This window comes from Argentina silus (assembly GCF_951799395.1).
Source record: "Argentina silus genome assembly, chromosome: 2".
Classification (NCBI taxonomy): Eukaryota; Metazoa; Chordata; class Actinopteri; order Argentiniformes; family Argentinidae; genus Argentina; species Argentina silus.
The window spans coordinates 21020661-21037901 of NC_139656.1; the positions used below are offsets into that span (position 1 = coordinate 21020661).

General features: G+C 43.8%; 3 protein-coding genes across 3 annotated transcripts; all 3 read left to right on the forward strand.

Annotated features, from left to right (window-relative positions):
• Nucleotides 1-4119: 4119 nt before the first annotated feature.
• On the forward strand, nucleotides 4120-8222 carry grk1b (G protein-coupled receptor kinase 1 b; the record flags this gene model as incomplete). Its single annotated transcript, XM_083685841.1, is given in 8 exon segments — nucleotides 4120-4818; nucleotides 5451-5578; nucleotides 6003-6160; nucleotides 6865-6948; nucleotides 7031-7200; nucleotides 7202-7244; nucleotides 7247-7456; nucleotides 7674-8222. Coding segments are annotated over 8 exon segments (1776 nt in total). The 3' UTR covers nucleotides 7958-8222.
• A 1747-nt stretch (nucleotides 8223-9969) lies between these two features.
• Nucleotides 9970-11068, forward strand: LOC310820400 (uncharacterized protein). Its single transcript, XM_083692005.1, has 3 exons — nucleotides 9970-10671; nucleotides 10750-10798; nucleotides 10944-11068. The coding sequence occupies exons 1-3, from the start codon at nucleotides 10017-10019 to the stop codon at nucleotides 11032-11034; spliced, it is 795 nt and encodes a 264-aa protein (XP_083548131.1). The 5' UTR covers nucleotides 9970-10016; the 3' UTR covers nucleotides 11035-11068.
• Nucleotides 11069-11104: 36 nt separating this feature from the next.
• Nucleotides 11105-14499, forward strand: LOC310801203 (rho guanine nucleotide exchange factor 15-like; the record flags this gene model as incomplete). Its single annotated transcript, XM_083665198.1, has 11 exons — nucleotides 11105-11347; nucleotides 11518-11678; nucleotides 11770-11922; nucleotides 12082-12211; nucleotides 12376-12450; nucleotides 12604-12696; nucleotides 12878-13032; nucleotides 13132-13299; nucleotides 13421-13506; nucleotides 13648-13752; nucleotides 14101-14499. Coding segments are annotated over 11 exons (1521 nt in total), but the record flags the coding sequence as incomplete, so codon positions are not given.
• Between the last annotated feature and the right edge of the window lie 2742 nt (nucleotides 14500-17241).

The window sequence follows — 17241 nt, forward strand, 5'->3', positions numbered from 1 at the left end:
CAGGTGGTAACACTAAAATAAACTGCTTTATGTGCAGTCACTCTCTAATCTATTGTGATCATGATACATACATTCATATTCAAGGAGCAAAATGTCTTATACAAGAATGTGAAACAAGCTACACATGGTATTGTATGTTTAAGTAAGGCTGTAACTGCATCCCAGGGATTGCCAGTATTGATTGTGCTTGTGCCCAGAAAGCTTTCTCTGTAGGCTTCCCTGTCATTCTCTAATTACAGTATATACAGTACCAAAATTAGACTGTGATGTCTTTAGCTACATGATCTCAATCCCTTGGCTCCATTTCCTTAACACTGTGATCACAATCCTCTCCCTCTCTCTCTCTCTCTCTCTCTCTCTCTCTCTCTCTCAGATGTCCGTTTTTGTGTGGGAGGGGGGTGTATGTTTTATAATGACCGTGACTGACCGTGACCGACCGGTGTATGTTTTAACACACACACACACACACACACATACACACACACATACACACACGCACACACACAAGCTTGCCCCAAAAGTTGTATCTGTAGGCCTACCCTGTCATTCTCTAATTGAGGATATACGGTACCAAAATTGGACTGTGATTTCAACCCCTGTAGGCTCTCTCTACCTTCTTTAGCTACATGATCTCTGCTCCATTTCCTTAACACCATGATCTCAGTCTGCTCACCTGAAAATACTCTCTCTCTCTCTCTCTCTCTCTCACACACACACACACACACACACACACACACACACACACACACACACAAACACACACACACACACACACACACAAACGCACACACACACACACACTTTACTTTCTGTGTGTTTTGTTGTAGTTTTAATTTAAAGTGTAGTTCACATGAAGAGTAAAAAGTTGCATTGAAATCATAAATGTGTGTATCAGTAATAACACCTCTGCTCACCTCTCAACCCCTTCCCCCATCTGACCTGGTTGAGTTCTCAATCCTCCTAGTTTCTGTGTCATGCCCTGAGACACCCAGTTAATCCTGTTCTTTTGATCTGCTTTCTTTGCAGCCTGCCTGCTGCCTCAACCTCACAACTGTCACTCAAAGCTGCTATCATTGCTAACTGAGACTCAGGACCTTATTCTAAAGATGCCCTACATTACATTATAGTATTTCATTGTGGAGTAGTAGACTCTTGAGGTCTACAATTGGCCATAACCATGTCCAATATCAATATGAAAGCTGAGTTTGATTCTATATTCTTTTTCTCTATCAAGAATATAATCTACATGGGAGTTTGTTTGAAAATCATCAAAATATTAACTGAGATGTTGGGAAGATACAGAAATAAGGAGACAGATTTAAAGAGTTGGGGGCGGAGGGTTTAGTCTTCTGAGTTTGCAAAGCTCTCCAGATCAGTAATTATCCCCGCTGCAGATTTACCTTAATAGCCCCTGACAAGTCGCTTAATTTCCCACATAATATAGAGACATAATCCCCACAAGCTAATGAACTATCAAGTAGGTATGCCGAGTAAGCCTAGGTCTGATCCTCCCACCTTCACAACACACCCTGTTCATGGGGCAAGAGTTAGAGGGGTGACAAGGACAGAAGGACAGAGAGCAGAGATGATGCGTGCATCATAAAGTTAACAAGAACAAAAGGAGTGTAGTAACCAAGAGGGAAAAGGATTACATGGTGGGCTTGACCAAAGTGAATTGGTTTTCTTTATTTTTTCACCTGATTCACCTGCTCAGACAAGGAGTGTGAGTAAGGTAAGTAAGGGCATTCAGTATGAGTCTGCATTATATTATTTTTCCTTATTACTTACATTGACTTAATTAGTTGACGTTGATCTAGGTCTGTGTTCATTCGCTAATCGCTATCTAAAATATCATCTAAGAAAAAAAGGAAGCTAGTATCTATATAATGCTGCCCAAAACAGAAAATCCAGTTTTAATTGTCCTGATGGTTGACAATTTATAGGTACTGTAGAACTGCTTCATATGGGTTTGATTCTAAAATACTGAAAAAAATAATATGGCTGCATTTTGGTTTGACTGACTATTTATATATACATACAGTATCTCTCTCTCTCTCTTTCTCTCTCTGTATATATATATATATATATATATATATATACACACACACTCACCGGCCACTTTATTAGGTACACCTTGCTAGTACCGGGTTGGACCCCCTTTTGCCTCCAGAACTGCCTTAATTCTTTGTGGCATAGATTCAACTAGGTGCTGGAAACATTTCTTTGAGATTTTGGTCCCTATTGACATGATAGCATCACGCAGTTGCTGCAGATTTGTCGGCTGCACATCCATGATGCAAATCTCCCGTTCCACCACATTGTATTGAAGGTGCTCTATTGCATTGAGATCTGGTGACTGTGGAGGCCATTGGAGTACAGTGAACTCATTGTCATGTTCAAGAAACCAGTTTGAGATGATGTGAGCTTTGTGACATGGCGCGTTATCCTGCTGGAAGTAGCTATCAGAAGATGGGTACACTGTGGTCATAAAGGGATGGACATGGTCAGCAACAATACTCAGGTAGGCTGTGGCGTTTAAACGATGCTCAATTGGTACTAAGGGGCCCAAAGTGTGCCAAGGAAATATCCCTCACACCATTACACCACCACCACCAGCCTGAACCGTTGATACAAGGCAGGATGGATCCATGCTTCCATGTTGTTTACGCCAAATTCTGACCCTACCATCTGAATGTCACAGCAGAAATCGAGACTCATTAGACCAGGCAACGTTTTTACAATCTTCTACAATCTACAATCTATTGTCCAATTTTGGTGAGCCCGTGCGAATTGTAGCCTCAGTTTCCTGTTCTTAGCTAACAGGAGTGGCACCCGGTGTGGTCTTCTGCTGCTGTAGCCCATCTGCTTCAAGGTTCGACGTGTTGTGCGTTCAGAGATGGTCTTCTGCATACCTTGGTTGTAACGGGTGGTTATTTGAGTTACTGTTGCCTTTCTATCATCTCGAACCAGTCTGGCCATTCTCCTCTGACCTCTGGCATCAACAAGGCATTTTCGCCCAGAGAACTGCCGCTCACTGGATATTTTCTCTTTTTTGGACCATTCTCTGTAAACCCTAGAGATGGTTGTGCGTGAAAATCCCAGTTTCTGAAATACTCAGACCAGCCCGTTTGGCACCAACAACCATGCCACGTTCAAAGTCACTTAAATCACCTTCTGATGCTCAGTTTGAACTTCAGCAGGTCGTCTTGACCATGTCTACATGCCTAAATGCATTGAATTGCTGCCATGTGATTGGCTGATTAGATATTTGCGTTGAACTGGTGTACCTAATAAAGTGGCCGGTGAGTGTATAGATACACACATATATATATATATATATATAAACTTTTCTATAGGCCTATTTAAAATTTGATCAATCATAAACAGGTTGTTGATAATATGTGGAGATGACAACTTACAGTGAGCACTCCAGAGATAAAACAGTGCTGGCAGTCACACATTTGTACATTGGATTGAATTGTACCTTGCACTGGAAAACAAATGATGCTCATCTATTTATTTCTCTACATTGCAAGTTGATTGACTCTCTAATTATACAAAAGGAAAAGCACTGAAATGGCCCTCGAGCACCAACACTGCAGAAACACCTCCAGTGTACTCCCCTCAACTTCACATTTACTGTGACAGTATTATTTTGAGAGAGTCGGTCATGTAAGACCAAATGTCAGTGGCAGCAAAGCAAATCTCGGCTCTTAACAGTTAGTGTTAATTGGATTTGGGAGACTAAGGAAGGGAGGGCTATCTAGGCAACTGTATCACTTTAAATACTTGTGTCCGGTCCAGAGGTAGGATAAGCACTCGTAACACAAGAAAGGATTCAGACACATCTGTTACTTATTGGTCTGGTCCAATTCAAGTGATTAAATGTTCACATAAACTTGTTTATTCATGCGTATTCTTGTAAAAAAAACTAACGATGAACATACATTCAAATATGTGAAAAAATAATACAGATTGCACAGATGGCTACAGTACAAATTTCAGTTATTATGATTTGCTCTGGCCAATACAAGCTCATCAATTACAATGCAACTCTTTCATTGTTGTCAAATCGATTGTGTTCTGTTCCCCTAAACAACTTCTTTCTTTCTTCCAGCCATGGACCTCGGTGGTCTACAGACCGTGGTGGCCAACTCGGCCTATGTGTCAGCCCGTGGCAGCGTGGATGGCGCTGCAGCGGCCACCATGCGTGACAAGAAGTTCCGCGCCAAGCTTAATCTCCCACATATCAAGCAGTGCGAGCACATGAAGAACACGATTGACTCGACCTTCGACAGCATGTGTTTCAGGCAGCCCATCGGCAAGCGACTCTTCCAGCAGTACCTGGAGGGTGAGGAAGCCCACAAGAACGCAGTGGAGCTGTGGAAGGACATAGACGAGTATGTCATCGCCCAGGAGAAAGACCGAGCACAGAAGGCACAGAAGATAGTGAACAAGTACTACGACTCAGCCTCCAAGACCTTCTGCAGCTTCCTGGAAGAGAAGGCAGTCACTCGGGTCAAAGAAGACCATAAAAACATCCGCGGGGACCTGTTCAAAGAGAGTGAGCAGCAGCTGCTGAAGTACTTGGAGGCCAAGGCTCTGGCTGCCTTCAAGAACAGCATGTACTTCCTGCGCTATGTTCAATTCAAATGGCTAGAGGGCCAGGCAGTTAATGAGGATTGGTTCATCGACTTCAGGGTGCTAGGCAAGGGAGGATTTGGAGAGGTACATGCTTGCCAGATGAAGGCCACAGGCAAGATGTATGCCAACAAAAAGCTTAATAAGAAGAGGCTGAAGAAACGTTCAGGTTACGAGGTAAAACATTGATTCACCCCATACCATCGAAGCCCTTCAACCCCTAAAGTTGCTGTTAATATAAATCAAGAGCAACAGCCACTTCAAAGTGCTAAAAAAATAGACAGTAAAGGGGAAAGAAAGAGTTGTGAGACAAGATTACCCAAGTTATGTGAGTGCAGAGATTTAGTTCACCCCTAATCAGGGGCGCAATGGCTCAATGCAAAGAGGCTTGTGGCTCTCCAAGAGATGCTGCAAAGCAGCTCAGAGCCAGACATAGACAGTGTGCCTGGCTATAGCCCCCCTGCTTGTCAAAGCATTAGTGGGTAATGGAGATTAACCTCTTGCTCAAACTATGCTGACATTGGCCTGGATACAGTGTACTGTACAGTGTAGTAGGTTGGACCAGCAAGCTACTTCTAAACCTGTGTAAACCTTTATGGCTCTCTGCTAAGTAACACTAGACAGGTAAAATCCTTGTAACATCTAATTATAACCAGTGATAAAGAAGTCATTATAAAATAACAGATGTCCATTTTTGGGGGGGGGTGTATGTTTTATAATGACCGTGACCGACCAGTGTGTTTTAACAACATTCACATTTTTACTTTCTATTGTTGGCTGATTTGTTTTCAATGTATCATTTGTTTCAGGGAGCGATTGTGGAGAAGCGTATTCTGGCTAAGGTCCATAGCCGCTTTATTGTAACGCTGGCATATGCCTTCCAGACCAAGGACGACCTCTGCCTAATTATGACCATAATGAATGGAGGAGACCTCAGGTACTGTACATAAAAACAATACACACACACACACACACACACACACACACACACACACACACACACACACACACACACACACACACACACACACACAAAGATGCACACTCCTATCTCCTTTCTGTGCAGCACTGCATTGGTAATGGTCTGACAGTGTGGGAACACTGTGACTGCTCACACTAATCTCCCCTAATCAGCCTAAGGTAGATCAACTACCCGGCTAATATACAGGCTAGGCACTCAGGTGCGTAAGGCACTACGTCAGAGGATGATCTTGGGGGTCCCCTTTACTATAGAGCAGTTTCTCTCTGACTCTCCTCATCACAGGTCTGTGAGTCATCTCTCTCCCATGCATTCTGTTCCAGTTTGTCTCCTCTACCCATCTTTCCTCTACACCTTTCTCCAATTCCCTGTGTCACCATAGGTATCACATGTACAATATGGATGAGAAGAATCCTGGTTTCAATGAGCCAAGAGCATGTTTCTACACAGCCCAGATCATCTGTGGACTGGAGCATCTCCACCAGCACAGGATCATCTACAGGGACCTGAAGCCAGAGAATGTGCTGCTGGATGACGCAGGTGGGCACTGCCCCATCAGGGGCCTACCCATGGGTCCATATTGGGTGCCATTAGTGGTCCCATGAGCATCCTTATCACTGTCTCAGTCAAACTGTCACCTCACACAACAACTAGACCACCATGATGAACCACAACTACATCCACGTGCCCAGGGTTGGAATGTCATGTTCAATAGGATTTACTGATCCGTTACATGAAGGTTTCCCTTTTGGGGTTTGTAAAGGATTTATGATTAGACAGTTATTCATCTATTACTTTATGCTCTTCATCTGTTTTAGTGCCACAGTACAGAGGTAATAATGACACTTTTAATAAATGTGTTAGATCCCATCAGCACCCAAAATATAACCTTGTTTTACCTTGTAAACAAATACTGTATAGCTTAAAAACATGATTAAAACTATAATTTCCATGTCATGGATGGTCAGTCCTTGCATCCATAGCTCAATCTATGTATTTGAGAGTGGTTATGGTTATATTTCTCCAGCCCCCCCCCCCCCTCAGCTGTTTACCAAATAAAGTGGCAGAGAACGCTTTGTTATTGTGTGAATTGCAGTTTGCCCCTTTAATGTAAAGTGTAACACTCAATCATTTCTTAAACAAATGGATCATTGATACTGTATATGGTCTAAATGGAACAGCAATCATTGATTCTCCATAACTGTTCTTAATTACTAAAATCCTTCACTGGCTCTCCTGTTCAGGGCATGTGCGGCTCTCTGATTTGGGTCTTGCCGTTGAACTGCCACCTGGAAAAGACAAGACCAAAGGTTATGCTGGAACTCCAGGTAAATGAAAGAACACTTAAGATATCATTGAGAAAACACAGGGAATGCGGACGCCAGACACTAATGTTTGGTTTTCTTTTAGGGTTCATGGCTCCAGAGCTAATCGATAAAAAGGCGTATGACTACACTGTGGACTACTTTACCCTGGGGGTCACCCTGTTTGAGATGATCGCCTCCAAGGGACCCTTCAGGTGTCGAGGAGAGAATGTAAATCACACATTTACACATGTTAATACAAGTATCTTTCTCCATTATAACATCAGTCAGTCATATTTTGGTTGATAGAACTGATTTCCTTCCACTCAGGTTGAACTCACTGAGGTGAATAGGAGAATCATGAACGACCCTGTCTCGTATCCAGACACCTTCAGCATAGACTGCAAGGCAATTTGTGAGGGTCTGATGGAGAAGGTCCCGGAGAAACGCCTCGGGTTCAAAAACAACGAGTGTGCAGAGCTCAAGAACCAACCATTTTTCAAAGCACTCAACTGGGGACGTTTGGAAGCAGGTGGGGAACATCTACACAGTACAAATATACACAAACATACCAAGATCCACAGTGTCATGGTATTGGGGAATCAACTTGATAGGCATATGAGGGGTTGGCTTTGCAAAACATTTATTCTTGATCTCACTCTCTCGTATGTGAGAGAGAATAACATTTGGTCCAGTACAGTTGTTATTGTATGTTCTGTTAGTAAACCTACACTCTCTGTTCCCCAAAGGCATGTTGACACCTCCCTTTGTCCCGGACCCTAGGATGGTGTACGCAAAAGGCATTGATGATGTGGGCGCCTTCAGCACCATCAAGGGTGTTGTTCTTGATGGCAAGGACAGCGAGTTCTATGCCGACTTTGCATCTGGGAACATCCCTATCCCCTGGCAGGAAGAGATGATTGAGACAGGAGTGTTTGGAGAGCTAAACATCTGGGGGGAGAATGGCAAGCTTCCCAATGACCTTGACCCCAACTTCGTCGAGACCAAGGGCGGAGCATGTGTGCTGCTCTAAGTCAGAGTAGTTCAGGAAATGGAGAAGAGATAAAGGAATGAAATGTGGCATGGGATGGATAGATGGACAAGAATACTTGCTAGCACTGATGTTTGAAGCCATAATTGGAAAATCACAGGCTGACAAGACTTCATGATTAATGTGAATACATATTGTATAAAGTAGACAGAGACCTACACAGGTGGTAATATTAGTCTTTGCTGATTAGGGGTTGTCTCAAAGAGCATGTAAACTGTAATTAAACTTTTGTATAGAAATTGCTATTTTGCTGGCCAAATAAAGATAAACCAATATTTTAAAGTTAGTGAAAGTAAGATTGGTTGACAAATTACCATTACCATTGCTCACTTGGCACTTGAGCTGTTAGAGTAAGTAATGGATATGGAAATTGTGATGTTTAAATGCTTAAAAGAGAAATATTTTGTAGTTTGTTGCAATCAGATAAAGCACCTTTTGTAGTTGACAGGCAAGATAATTTGCCTGTAAGAAAGTGTGTTGTACATATGCAATTAATAAAATCCTGCAATGGACCACTGGATAGTTCCTTGTTCAACGAGGATTGTGGGAGCAAATTATTTCAATGTGTACATCTGCTACCAAAAACTATCAGGAGTTTATGAAATGTGCATTATCTATGCCACTATAGGGCCATGTGTAACTACAGGTAGCATAGTAGGCCTAAACTAGTATTTTAACAAGAAGTAACCAGAACAATTGAAATGAGGGTGAAAGTAGTTCCACATCCTATAAACTATTTTCATAGTTGTTCCTCAAATGCTCACAACTTGAAACACAAACAATCAGAATGAACTTGTGTTTCTATCTTGCAGGGAGTATTAGGCATAAAAGAACATTCAATTCTTGTTAATAAGTAATATAGTAATATGGTAATGTACAGTACACATGGAATGTTTGACCTACATCATACATGAACAGACTCAACACACAAGTGAGGGCTTCCTCTCTGATTTACAGTAAGCACAGGGTAAGCTCACAGACAAATGCAGAAGTGGTCCATTAGAATGAGAAAGTAGTCGACACCAATTCACTCTCTGTCTCGGAGAAAGCAGTATGGTATGTATTGTAAATAATTAACACTAACTACTATCAAAACAATTATAATTATGGATTATAAATGTAATTGTGTTAAACTGTGCTCTCTCCTCTGAAGGCAATGGTGATGTCAAGCTCTACTTGATGACATCATGACGTTCATTATGAAAGATTGAGAGAAGATTTTGAGAACAAAAGCTGGGTTTACAAATTCTGTGAATGGCACTGTCCTTAATGGAGTCTAAATTTCGGCCGCGGCCCCCAAAACCTAATCTTAAAGATGTTATCTTAATAAGCCCAAAGCAAATCCCTTCAATGGAGAGGAAACAGGTGAGGAGTAACCAGGATGGGAATGTTAAAAGGATAGTGTGTCAATTCAACGGCCAGGATAATGAGGTGCGCCAGGGTTTGGTTCCAGAGACAGGACACGCCAATAGTGGGGCTGTAATGACCACTTCTGTGGAGCTCAGCCTCTCACACAGTCCACAGAGGGGACCTTGTTCTTCACCTCAGTCCCAGTTGAAAACACACAGTGATGCACCGGGGCAGAAAAGAGACCAAAAGAGACCATCACCATCACCAAGGAGACCACTCACACCTGGACATGAACGAGGAAACAGATCAGGTCGGTTATTTTAAATGTCTACCTTGAGAGGGAGGTTGAGGTCCATGACAGGTCTAAAACTTTGTCTAAAGCCTATGTTGAATTTAAAAAAGCACACAATGAAAAAGAGAATTTACATTATGGCTGACAAGTCTGAGAAATAAGGTGAGAACGCGTCACAACATTTCTGTCTGTAAGATGAGGAGAGAAGAGAGCTACTTGAAGGAACAGAGAGAAGCTTGTGGTGTGTGTGTGTGTGCGTACATGTGTGCATGCTGGTGAATAAATACTTTTTCAGCTCCAGATGGTAGTGAGGTGGATGTGCCTGGTTGTGTTGCTGTGAAGAGTCGCCAAAGCTCAGAAGCGCCCCCTGTCTTTCACAATGGAAAACAATGCCACTGCATGTGTCACCTGAAGAGACCTGGCATGAAGTTGGTGTGGGTGCCTTTGCATGAGGATAACTATGTGCAGATGGATGGAAATGAAGAAAATGGAGAAAATGAGAACCAAAGGAGAGTAGTGAAAGTGGAGGAAGAGGTGTTGGTGTCTTCTGAAGTGGAGGAGCGAGCAGACAACATTCCGGGAGACCAGACAGAGAGAGTTCTGAGTTCTATCCCTTCAAAGCACACATTCATCACAACATATCCAATACCCATGACCTGCACACAGCTCAGCGCACAGTCCAGGTCATTTCAAAACAAGATTGAGAGAGATGAGGAGTTCAGATCCAAGGCCATAACTGAGAGTGAGGAACCACCGCCATTGACACTCAAGATGCAGCCATCTCAGGAACCCCCTCTCCAAATTATCCCAATTCCCTCTCTCTCTGGCCTAACCTCAAGCTCTGAGTTAGACATCAACAGGGACCCCCCTCAGCCTCCCCCCACCTCCCGGGTCATTCCCCCGCCCATCCTGCGATCGCTTCCCCCACTGCCCCTTTCTCATCATACCAGGCAGCTTCCTTACTCTGTCCTGCCTCACCCTCAGTCCCCAATGAGACCTCCACCTAACCATGAGAGCAATGTCCATAGCTGCCAACCCCAACAGTCATCCACAGGTAGGTGAAACTCACAAAAACTCAGAAATCTTTAATTAATCAATTGAGAAAAAGGAAATATCACTATCTTTTCCCTAGACGCTGATGCTGGGGATGATTTGGTGACAGACATGCAGGAAGGAGAAGTGTAAGTCTGTCATAGTAGTTATCACTACTATCAACATAAATGCGTTCACATCTCATGTCATATCATATCTCAATGTCAGACCAACAAAATCACATTACCGTTTATGCTAGCAGGGGTCACATCATTGTGTTGTTTGTTTCCACAGGCTAAAGGAACATGCAGAAAGCCCAAGGAGGATCTCCTCAGACTGGGGTCCAAGGAGACAGGACGGTATAGAAGGATCTACTACCATATAAACACTTAAACTTAGTCTCTCACATTAACTTAAGTCAAGATGTATTTTCTCTCTTTCTGTCAGAGCCCCTGTATCAGATCTATCAGGCTAAGGCTATTAAAGAGGCAATCCGTCTTCAGAGCATATGCCGGAATGCCAGCAGAACCAGTGTAGACCTTCACGTCAGGTTGGGGAGAGGAGGGGCGTTAGGGACTGAGGGGCCAGCAGGGGTCAGCAGGGGTCCAGCAGAGGTCACCCTGTGGCAGGACCTGCCTGTGGTGAGAGACAGTGGACTCCTGGAGACACTCACCCACGAGCAGCTGCAGAGTCAGGAGGTGAGGACAAAGAGAGGAGCGGTATTGACAGTTAGAGTAACATCTCAGTCATACTATTGCAATTTTTTTTAATGTAATATATGAAATTCATGTCATTCCCTGAACCTGTTACATATACATTAAATCATAACATTTCCCTCTGTTCACTTGTTTACCTAACTTGCTGTCAGAGCATGTTTGAAGTTCTGACATCAGAGGCCTCATACCTCCACTCCCTGAGAGTGCTCACAGATCACTTCTTGATGTCGCGGGAGCTTGGCGAGACACTTCTCATCCATGACAAGAAGACCCTCTTCTCCAACATCCTTCATGTGTATGAGGTCAGTGAGAGGTAAGTGTAGGTATTTGACAAAAAGAAAAAAAGAGGGGGGGGTGGAGAATTCCAAATGAGAAAGCTCACTTTGAGGTCCTGTTTTTGACAGGTTCTTGAGTGATCTGCTGGAACGAATTGATGAGAGCATTATGATAACTGATGTATGTGACATTATCCACCAACATGCCTTGCACAACTTCTCAGTCTATATTGACTACATCCGTAACCAGGGTTACCAAGAGAAGGCCTACAGCTCCCTTATGTAAGTAAAGTGCTTACAAAGCACACACCTACACATTGGCACTCAATGACACTCAATGGACCCTGTGAGCCTCATTGATTGTGTTATCACTCACAAATAACAAATAGTGTGTGCTTCATTTCAACAAATCACTGACTCATTAACTAATTTATTGTGCAGGCAGACAAACAGATCATTTTCAGTTGTGATGCGAAGGTTGGAGGAGTCTCCTTTCTGTCGCCGGCTTCCCTTTTCCTCATTCCTGTTACTGCCTTTTCAAAGGATCACCCGCATTAAGATACTCATCCAGGTGAGTGGCATGTTCTCTTCCCCTCTGGGCTGAACAGAACTCCAAACCTTTGAGTGTGTGGCATTGAACTATCACAGCTATATCTGCAAAACAATGAGATAGTAGATGCAGCATATTGCCATTGCCACAAGTTCTGCTGCTCAGTGCTTTACTGGTGTTCACAGAACATCCTGAAGAGGACCCAGGAAGGCACCAAGGAGGAGTGCAATGCCTCCAGAGCTCTGGCCTCAGTGTCGCAGGTAAAACTCATTTCCCCCATCCACCCTACATCTAACGAACTACAGTATGGAAGGAGTATACAATTAGTACCATTCCTCCTTCCTACTTTCAAAGCTAACTGTGCCTCACCTTCACCTCCTCTTAACATATCGTTGTTATTCTTCCACATTCAGATCATCAAGGACTCCAACACACAGGTGGGCCAGATGAAACAGATGGAGGAGCTCATACACATTGCTAACAATCTGGAGTTCCACAAACTCAAGGTGCATACTTTGTTTGAATAAATCACAATATCATGGATGCATAACCTAGATGAAGTACTTGTAATAACACCTCAGCTAATTAGTGAAGTGCAACTACAGATTGTCTTAAATGTATGCTAGCTAAGGCTGAATGACACAGCCTCTGACATCACCATCCTCCACTCCTCCACCCTGTCTTCAGGCTGTTCCCATCGTCTCAAGGACTCGCTATCTTGAAAAGCGTGGAAGTCTACATGAGCTGTCCAAGGGGGGTTCCCTCTTCAGCACCCGATTCAAACTCACTCCTATCTACCTCTTCCTCTTCAATGACCTCCTCATCATCACCTACAAAAAGAGGTGAGCGACAAAATGCTGCACACATTAACCACACTTTAATCTTGTTGCTCCCCATGAATGGTAAAAATCTAAGCAGGTATATTTTCTCCCCGTCCTCAGCAGTTCAGAGCGGTACATAGTGACGGACCATGCCCACCGCTCTCTGGTACAGGTCACAGCCGTGGAGACTGGTGAGACAGGGCCCAGGTTTGAGCACTCCTTCTGTCTGCTGCTGCTAGAGAACCACAGGGGCCTGGTCTGTGAGCACCTGCTGAAGGCCCCCTCAGAGTGAGCACACATGATCTCCAAACCTACCCCTTACCTATTATACTACAGGCACCAAACAAAAAAACACAGCTGAGACCCCAGTGGAGAGAGGATTCTTAATTTTCTCCCTTGCTCTCTCTAGGTCAGATATGCACAGGTGGATGGCAGCATTCCCCACCCTGAATAACGCACATAGAGAGTGGGAGGAGGTGGTTTATGAGGACTTTGGTAGGTAAACATATCTGACTGACCCGGTATAAGAGCATTCATATAATTTGCTAAAATAATGAGTGAAATTGTGGAGGCCAAAAACATGGCTATTATCTCCCTAATTCAGTTTTATAGTACTGTATCTGGTGCATGTTTTAGATTGCCCACAGGTGCAGTGTTTGGAACAATATACAGCCCTGCAGGCTGATGAGCTTACCTTGGAGCCTGCTGACATCATCAACGTTCTACGCAAGACCCATGAGGGTGAGTAGAACAAACAAGAGAGACCTTCAACCAACTGCCTAGCATCTTTATTGTATGTCAATTGTAGTTGGCATCTGTTATGTATATTTTCTGTCACCACCCCATCTCCTTTTCCCTCAAAAAGGATGGCTGCGTTCCAGACTAGTCTGCCAAGCAGTCACATTCAATGATCGAGTTTCACATCATCTACAATGCGATTAGGGTTTGCGCAGTAGATTGCTATACCATATTGCTGTGGTTACTGACATGTTAAACACTTATACAAGCAGTGTGAGACTGGTGCACAACTGTAATGTAAAAGGCCTAGAACACAGCCAATGCCATGTCTGAATTCTCCAACTCCTCTAGGTTGGTACGAGGGGATCCATCTGTCTGATGGAGAAAAGGGCTGGTTCCCAGCCCAGAATGTGATGGAAATAACAAATGAGCATTTGAGGAGGCGTAATCTACGTGAGCAATACCGGATCGCTCAAGCAGCAGCTAAAGTAACAAATGATTAACAAGATTCCTGTTTGCCAATACAAGGATTTTTCTTCCTTTCTTCCTACGACATGAGCAAAATGTTAATTGACTAGTCACTAGACCCAATTGACCTCTGATCGTATATATTTATTCAGAACACCCAGTCCTGCTGTCTAAAATGCTTTTTCAAAAATAGTAGTGACATGGTAAAATCAACTGCATACATTAAAAGCTGTGATAATTCAACTCCAGTGATATGCTATTCTTACCTAAACCTGCCGTCAAATCCTTTCCATCCACTTGTTGATGTGTTACTAATGGAAATGTATTTCTGTAAAATATAAACCAAGAAACAACACATCTTAATGCAAACTCAATATTTTATTTGACAGATATTATGTGTCATATGGTCGAACGCTTGACTCAGGGCCAGCCCAATGTATGACAATGCCAGAACTCTCCAGCATCACGGCCAACTGTACAGGTACACCTCAGAGAACAGGGGGCCTTCAAACACCGGGCAACACAAAACAGAAGAGAAAATGTCAAAATTCCCTTTGACCCTACTCTACTCTAAAGCTCAATGACCCTTGACACAGGTTGAAAGTCTTTTAAGTTCTTAAATCCTAAGGTAAAAATGTGTTCAGCTGTTGAAGAGAAAGTGTTAAACAAGAGGTATTATAAACTGTAAAAGATAAATTAGAGAGAGATATACATACAGTACCTGCTAAAGATGTCATCCACCATTTGGAAACCTATGCCGTTTTCTTCCTGTGGGGCCACCAAGTGGTTAGAATCTGATCTGTCATCACCATGTGTGAATAGAGCCGTGTAGAGCAGGTATGTGTTCCCATCAGCACAGGCATGAGCTCTGGGCAGCTGACCTTGGATGAAGGGGTGCTGCTGAGCCCCACTGTGGTGGGAGCGGGACGCTCGGCTGTGGAGCCAGAACGGGAGGGCCTGGAGTTGGTAGATTGTCAAGGCACGGGTTCCATTCACCGGATGGACACAACCAATCGGAATTCTATGTACAAAATAAGACAATAATTGGCCAAAACACTAGTAAAGAATAAGGAGGAAAACTAATTCTCACCTGAATTGGGGGTATGGGGAGCTGAGGATCTTCAGATCCAGAAGGAGCTTTGTGCTATACCTCACTTCATTGGTATATACCAGGTAATCCTCCTCCAACTGGGAAGTCATCAGGTGGTGGACCAAATGAATGCAGGAATAGCATGTAACACAACAATACACAAGAGCAAGGGTTCTTCACCAAACCTCAGGAACCTCAACCATCATCTATACATTATCTAACATCTATCTCAGTCCTTCATTTACCATCTGTCCTATTCAATTCATTATACCAATCAAAAAGAGGGCCAATCAAAACTTTTAGGGCCAATAAATAAATAAAAATATCTGATATATCGCATCAAGTTAGGTAGTTTCAGCACATGGAGTACACGAAATTCACTGACAGTTGTACAGTTCTGATCTAAGCTGGAAGAAGGCAGAAAGACAATATCCTCTCACAGTTATGATGGTGCCACAGGAGTCTAGAGAGAAGTTGTAAAGAGCCCGGGTGCCATCAGTCTCCAGGGGAACACAGGTGGGATCCAGCAAGGACGTAAGTTTGGGATTGATGGCTGAGGAAACTGTAGAAGTGTCCACCATCACCACCATCCTACCATCTGGTAGACACACTGTAGGGACAGAGAGCAGGAGAAGCATCCAGGGCAGAGAGAAGTAACAGAACTACTTAGCATGTAAGCTCCAGTGAACATTGATCCTATTAGTTTGGGGGTTCGATTCTCGCTGGGACCATATATACTGAAAAAGGTATGCACCCACTGCAATGTAAGTCGCTTTGGATAAAAGCGTCAGCTAAATGGCATATATAAATGGCATATATACATATATATAGTTAGGGATAGGGGTCGGACTGACGGGGTCGGATTACCCAGTAATTCCCTCACAGGGAAGAGACAACGCTGGGTGAACGTGTGCTCAACTTTGGCTGTCTCCCTGTCCTGGACCGCCACTCGCACAGTAACTATCAGACCCTGCAGACTGATACCCTGCAGGAGACAGAGAGGGGAACTAGGATCAAGACATCAGGGCAAAATATGGGCACCAGCTTACCTCCTCCTCCTTTGATTAACCTCAGCCAGATAATCTTTGGGAGTCCTCTCACCTCATAGGACATGCCGAGGCCATACAGGGGGACCTCCATGCTGAAGTAGTCCTCCCGGTTCTCCAGTGCATAGCCACCCAGCTCTACCAGCTCCCAGTCCAGCCTGCGGTCCCCAACATACACCTCCCACTGGGAGTCCATGCTCCCATAGTACAACAGCAGCCGCACACCTTTGGCAGTGCACTCCCCCTCCATCCTGGGGAGAACTGCCAAACAAGGGGCAATGAGAGAATGGATGACAGGGGAGTTTGCTGCTTGTTGTTGAGGACTAGGCATACATACCAACGTCCTGTAGGGCACACTCCACAGTGGCAGGATGGTGATAGATTTCTGCATGGGGAGATATGACCAGGGTAAAAGTCACTGCCAATGTGTACCTCCTGTGCCTCTCGCCAATATACTAAAAGAGAAGACAGAGAAACACAGAAGAGGACATAAACAGGAGATCATACTGGCTACATAAACACTTCTAATCAATGTCCTGTACATAGATCTGTACAGATCTGTACGAGATCCTGGAACCCATATCTTACACACACCTGTACCTGATAGATGGAGCAGTATGGGTGTTGTTTGTCAAGTGCTGACTATTAGAGGTAGTTCACATTATCTGGTGTGTCCTGCATTGAGCTCTGGCATTGTAAAAAGAAAGGGCATGTAATTATATCACTCCCTGACTCTGTGGCCTCACCTTCTGGGAGACGAGGGGGTGTGAGAAGGGGGTTTGGAGTCGAAAGGCATGGGTACCATTTGGAAAGGGGACTTGTGAGATCTCAAACCCAAGCTGCTCTGCCTCAGCCCAGGACATGGGCTTGTTCCCCACAGTGATGTTA

Coding starts and splice junctions, on each gene's coding strand:
- LOC310820400 (XM_083692005.1), top strand. CDS start 10,017: ATGTGTCACCTGAAGAGACCTGGCATGAAGTTGGTGTGGGTGCCTTTG. Junction 10,672..10,749: donor ACCCCAACAGTCATCCACAG/GTAGGTGAAACT, acceptor TCTTTTCCCTAG/ACGCTGATGCTGGGGATGAT. Junction 10,799..10,943: donor GACATGCAGGAAGGAGAAGT/GTAAGTCTGTCA, acceptor TTGTTTCCACAG/GCTAAAGGAACATGCAGAAA.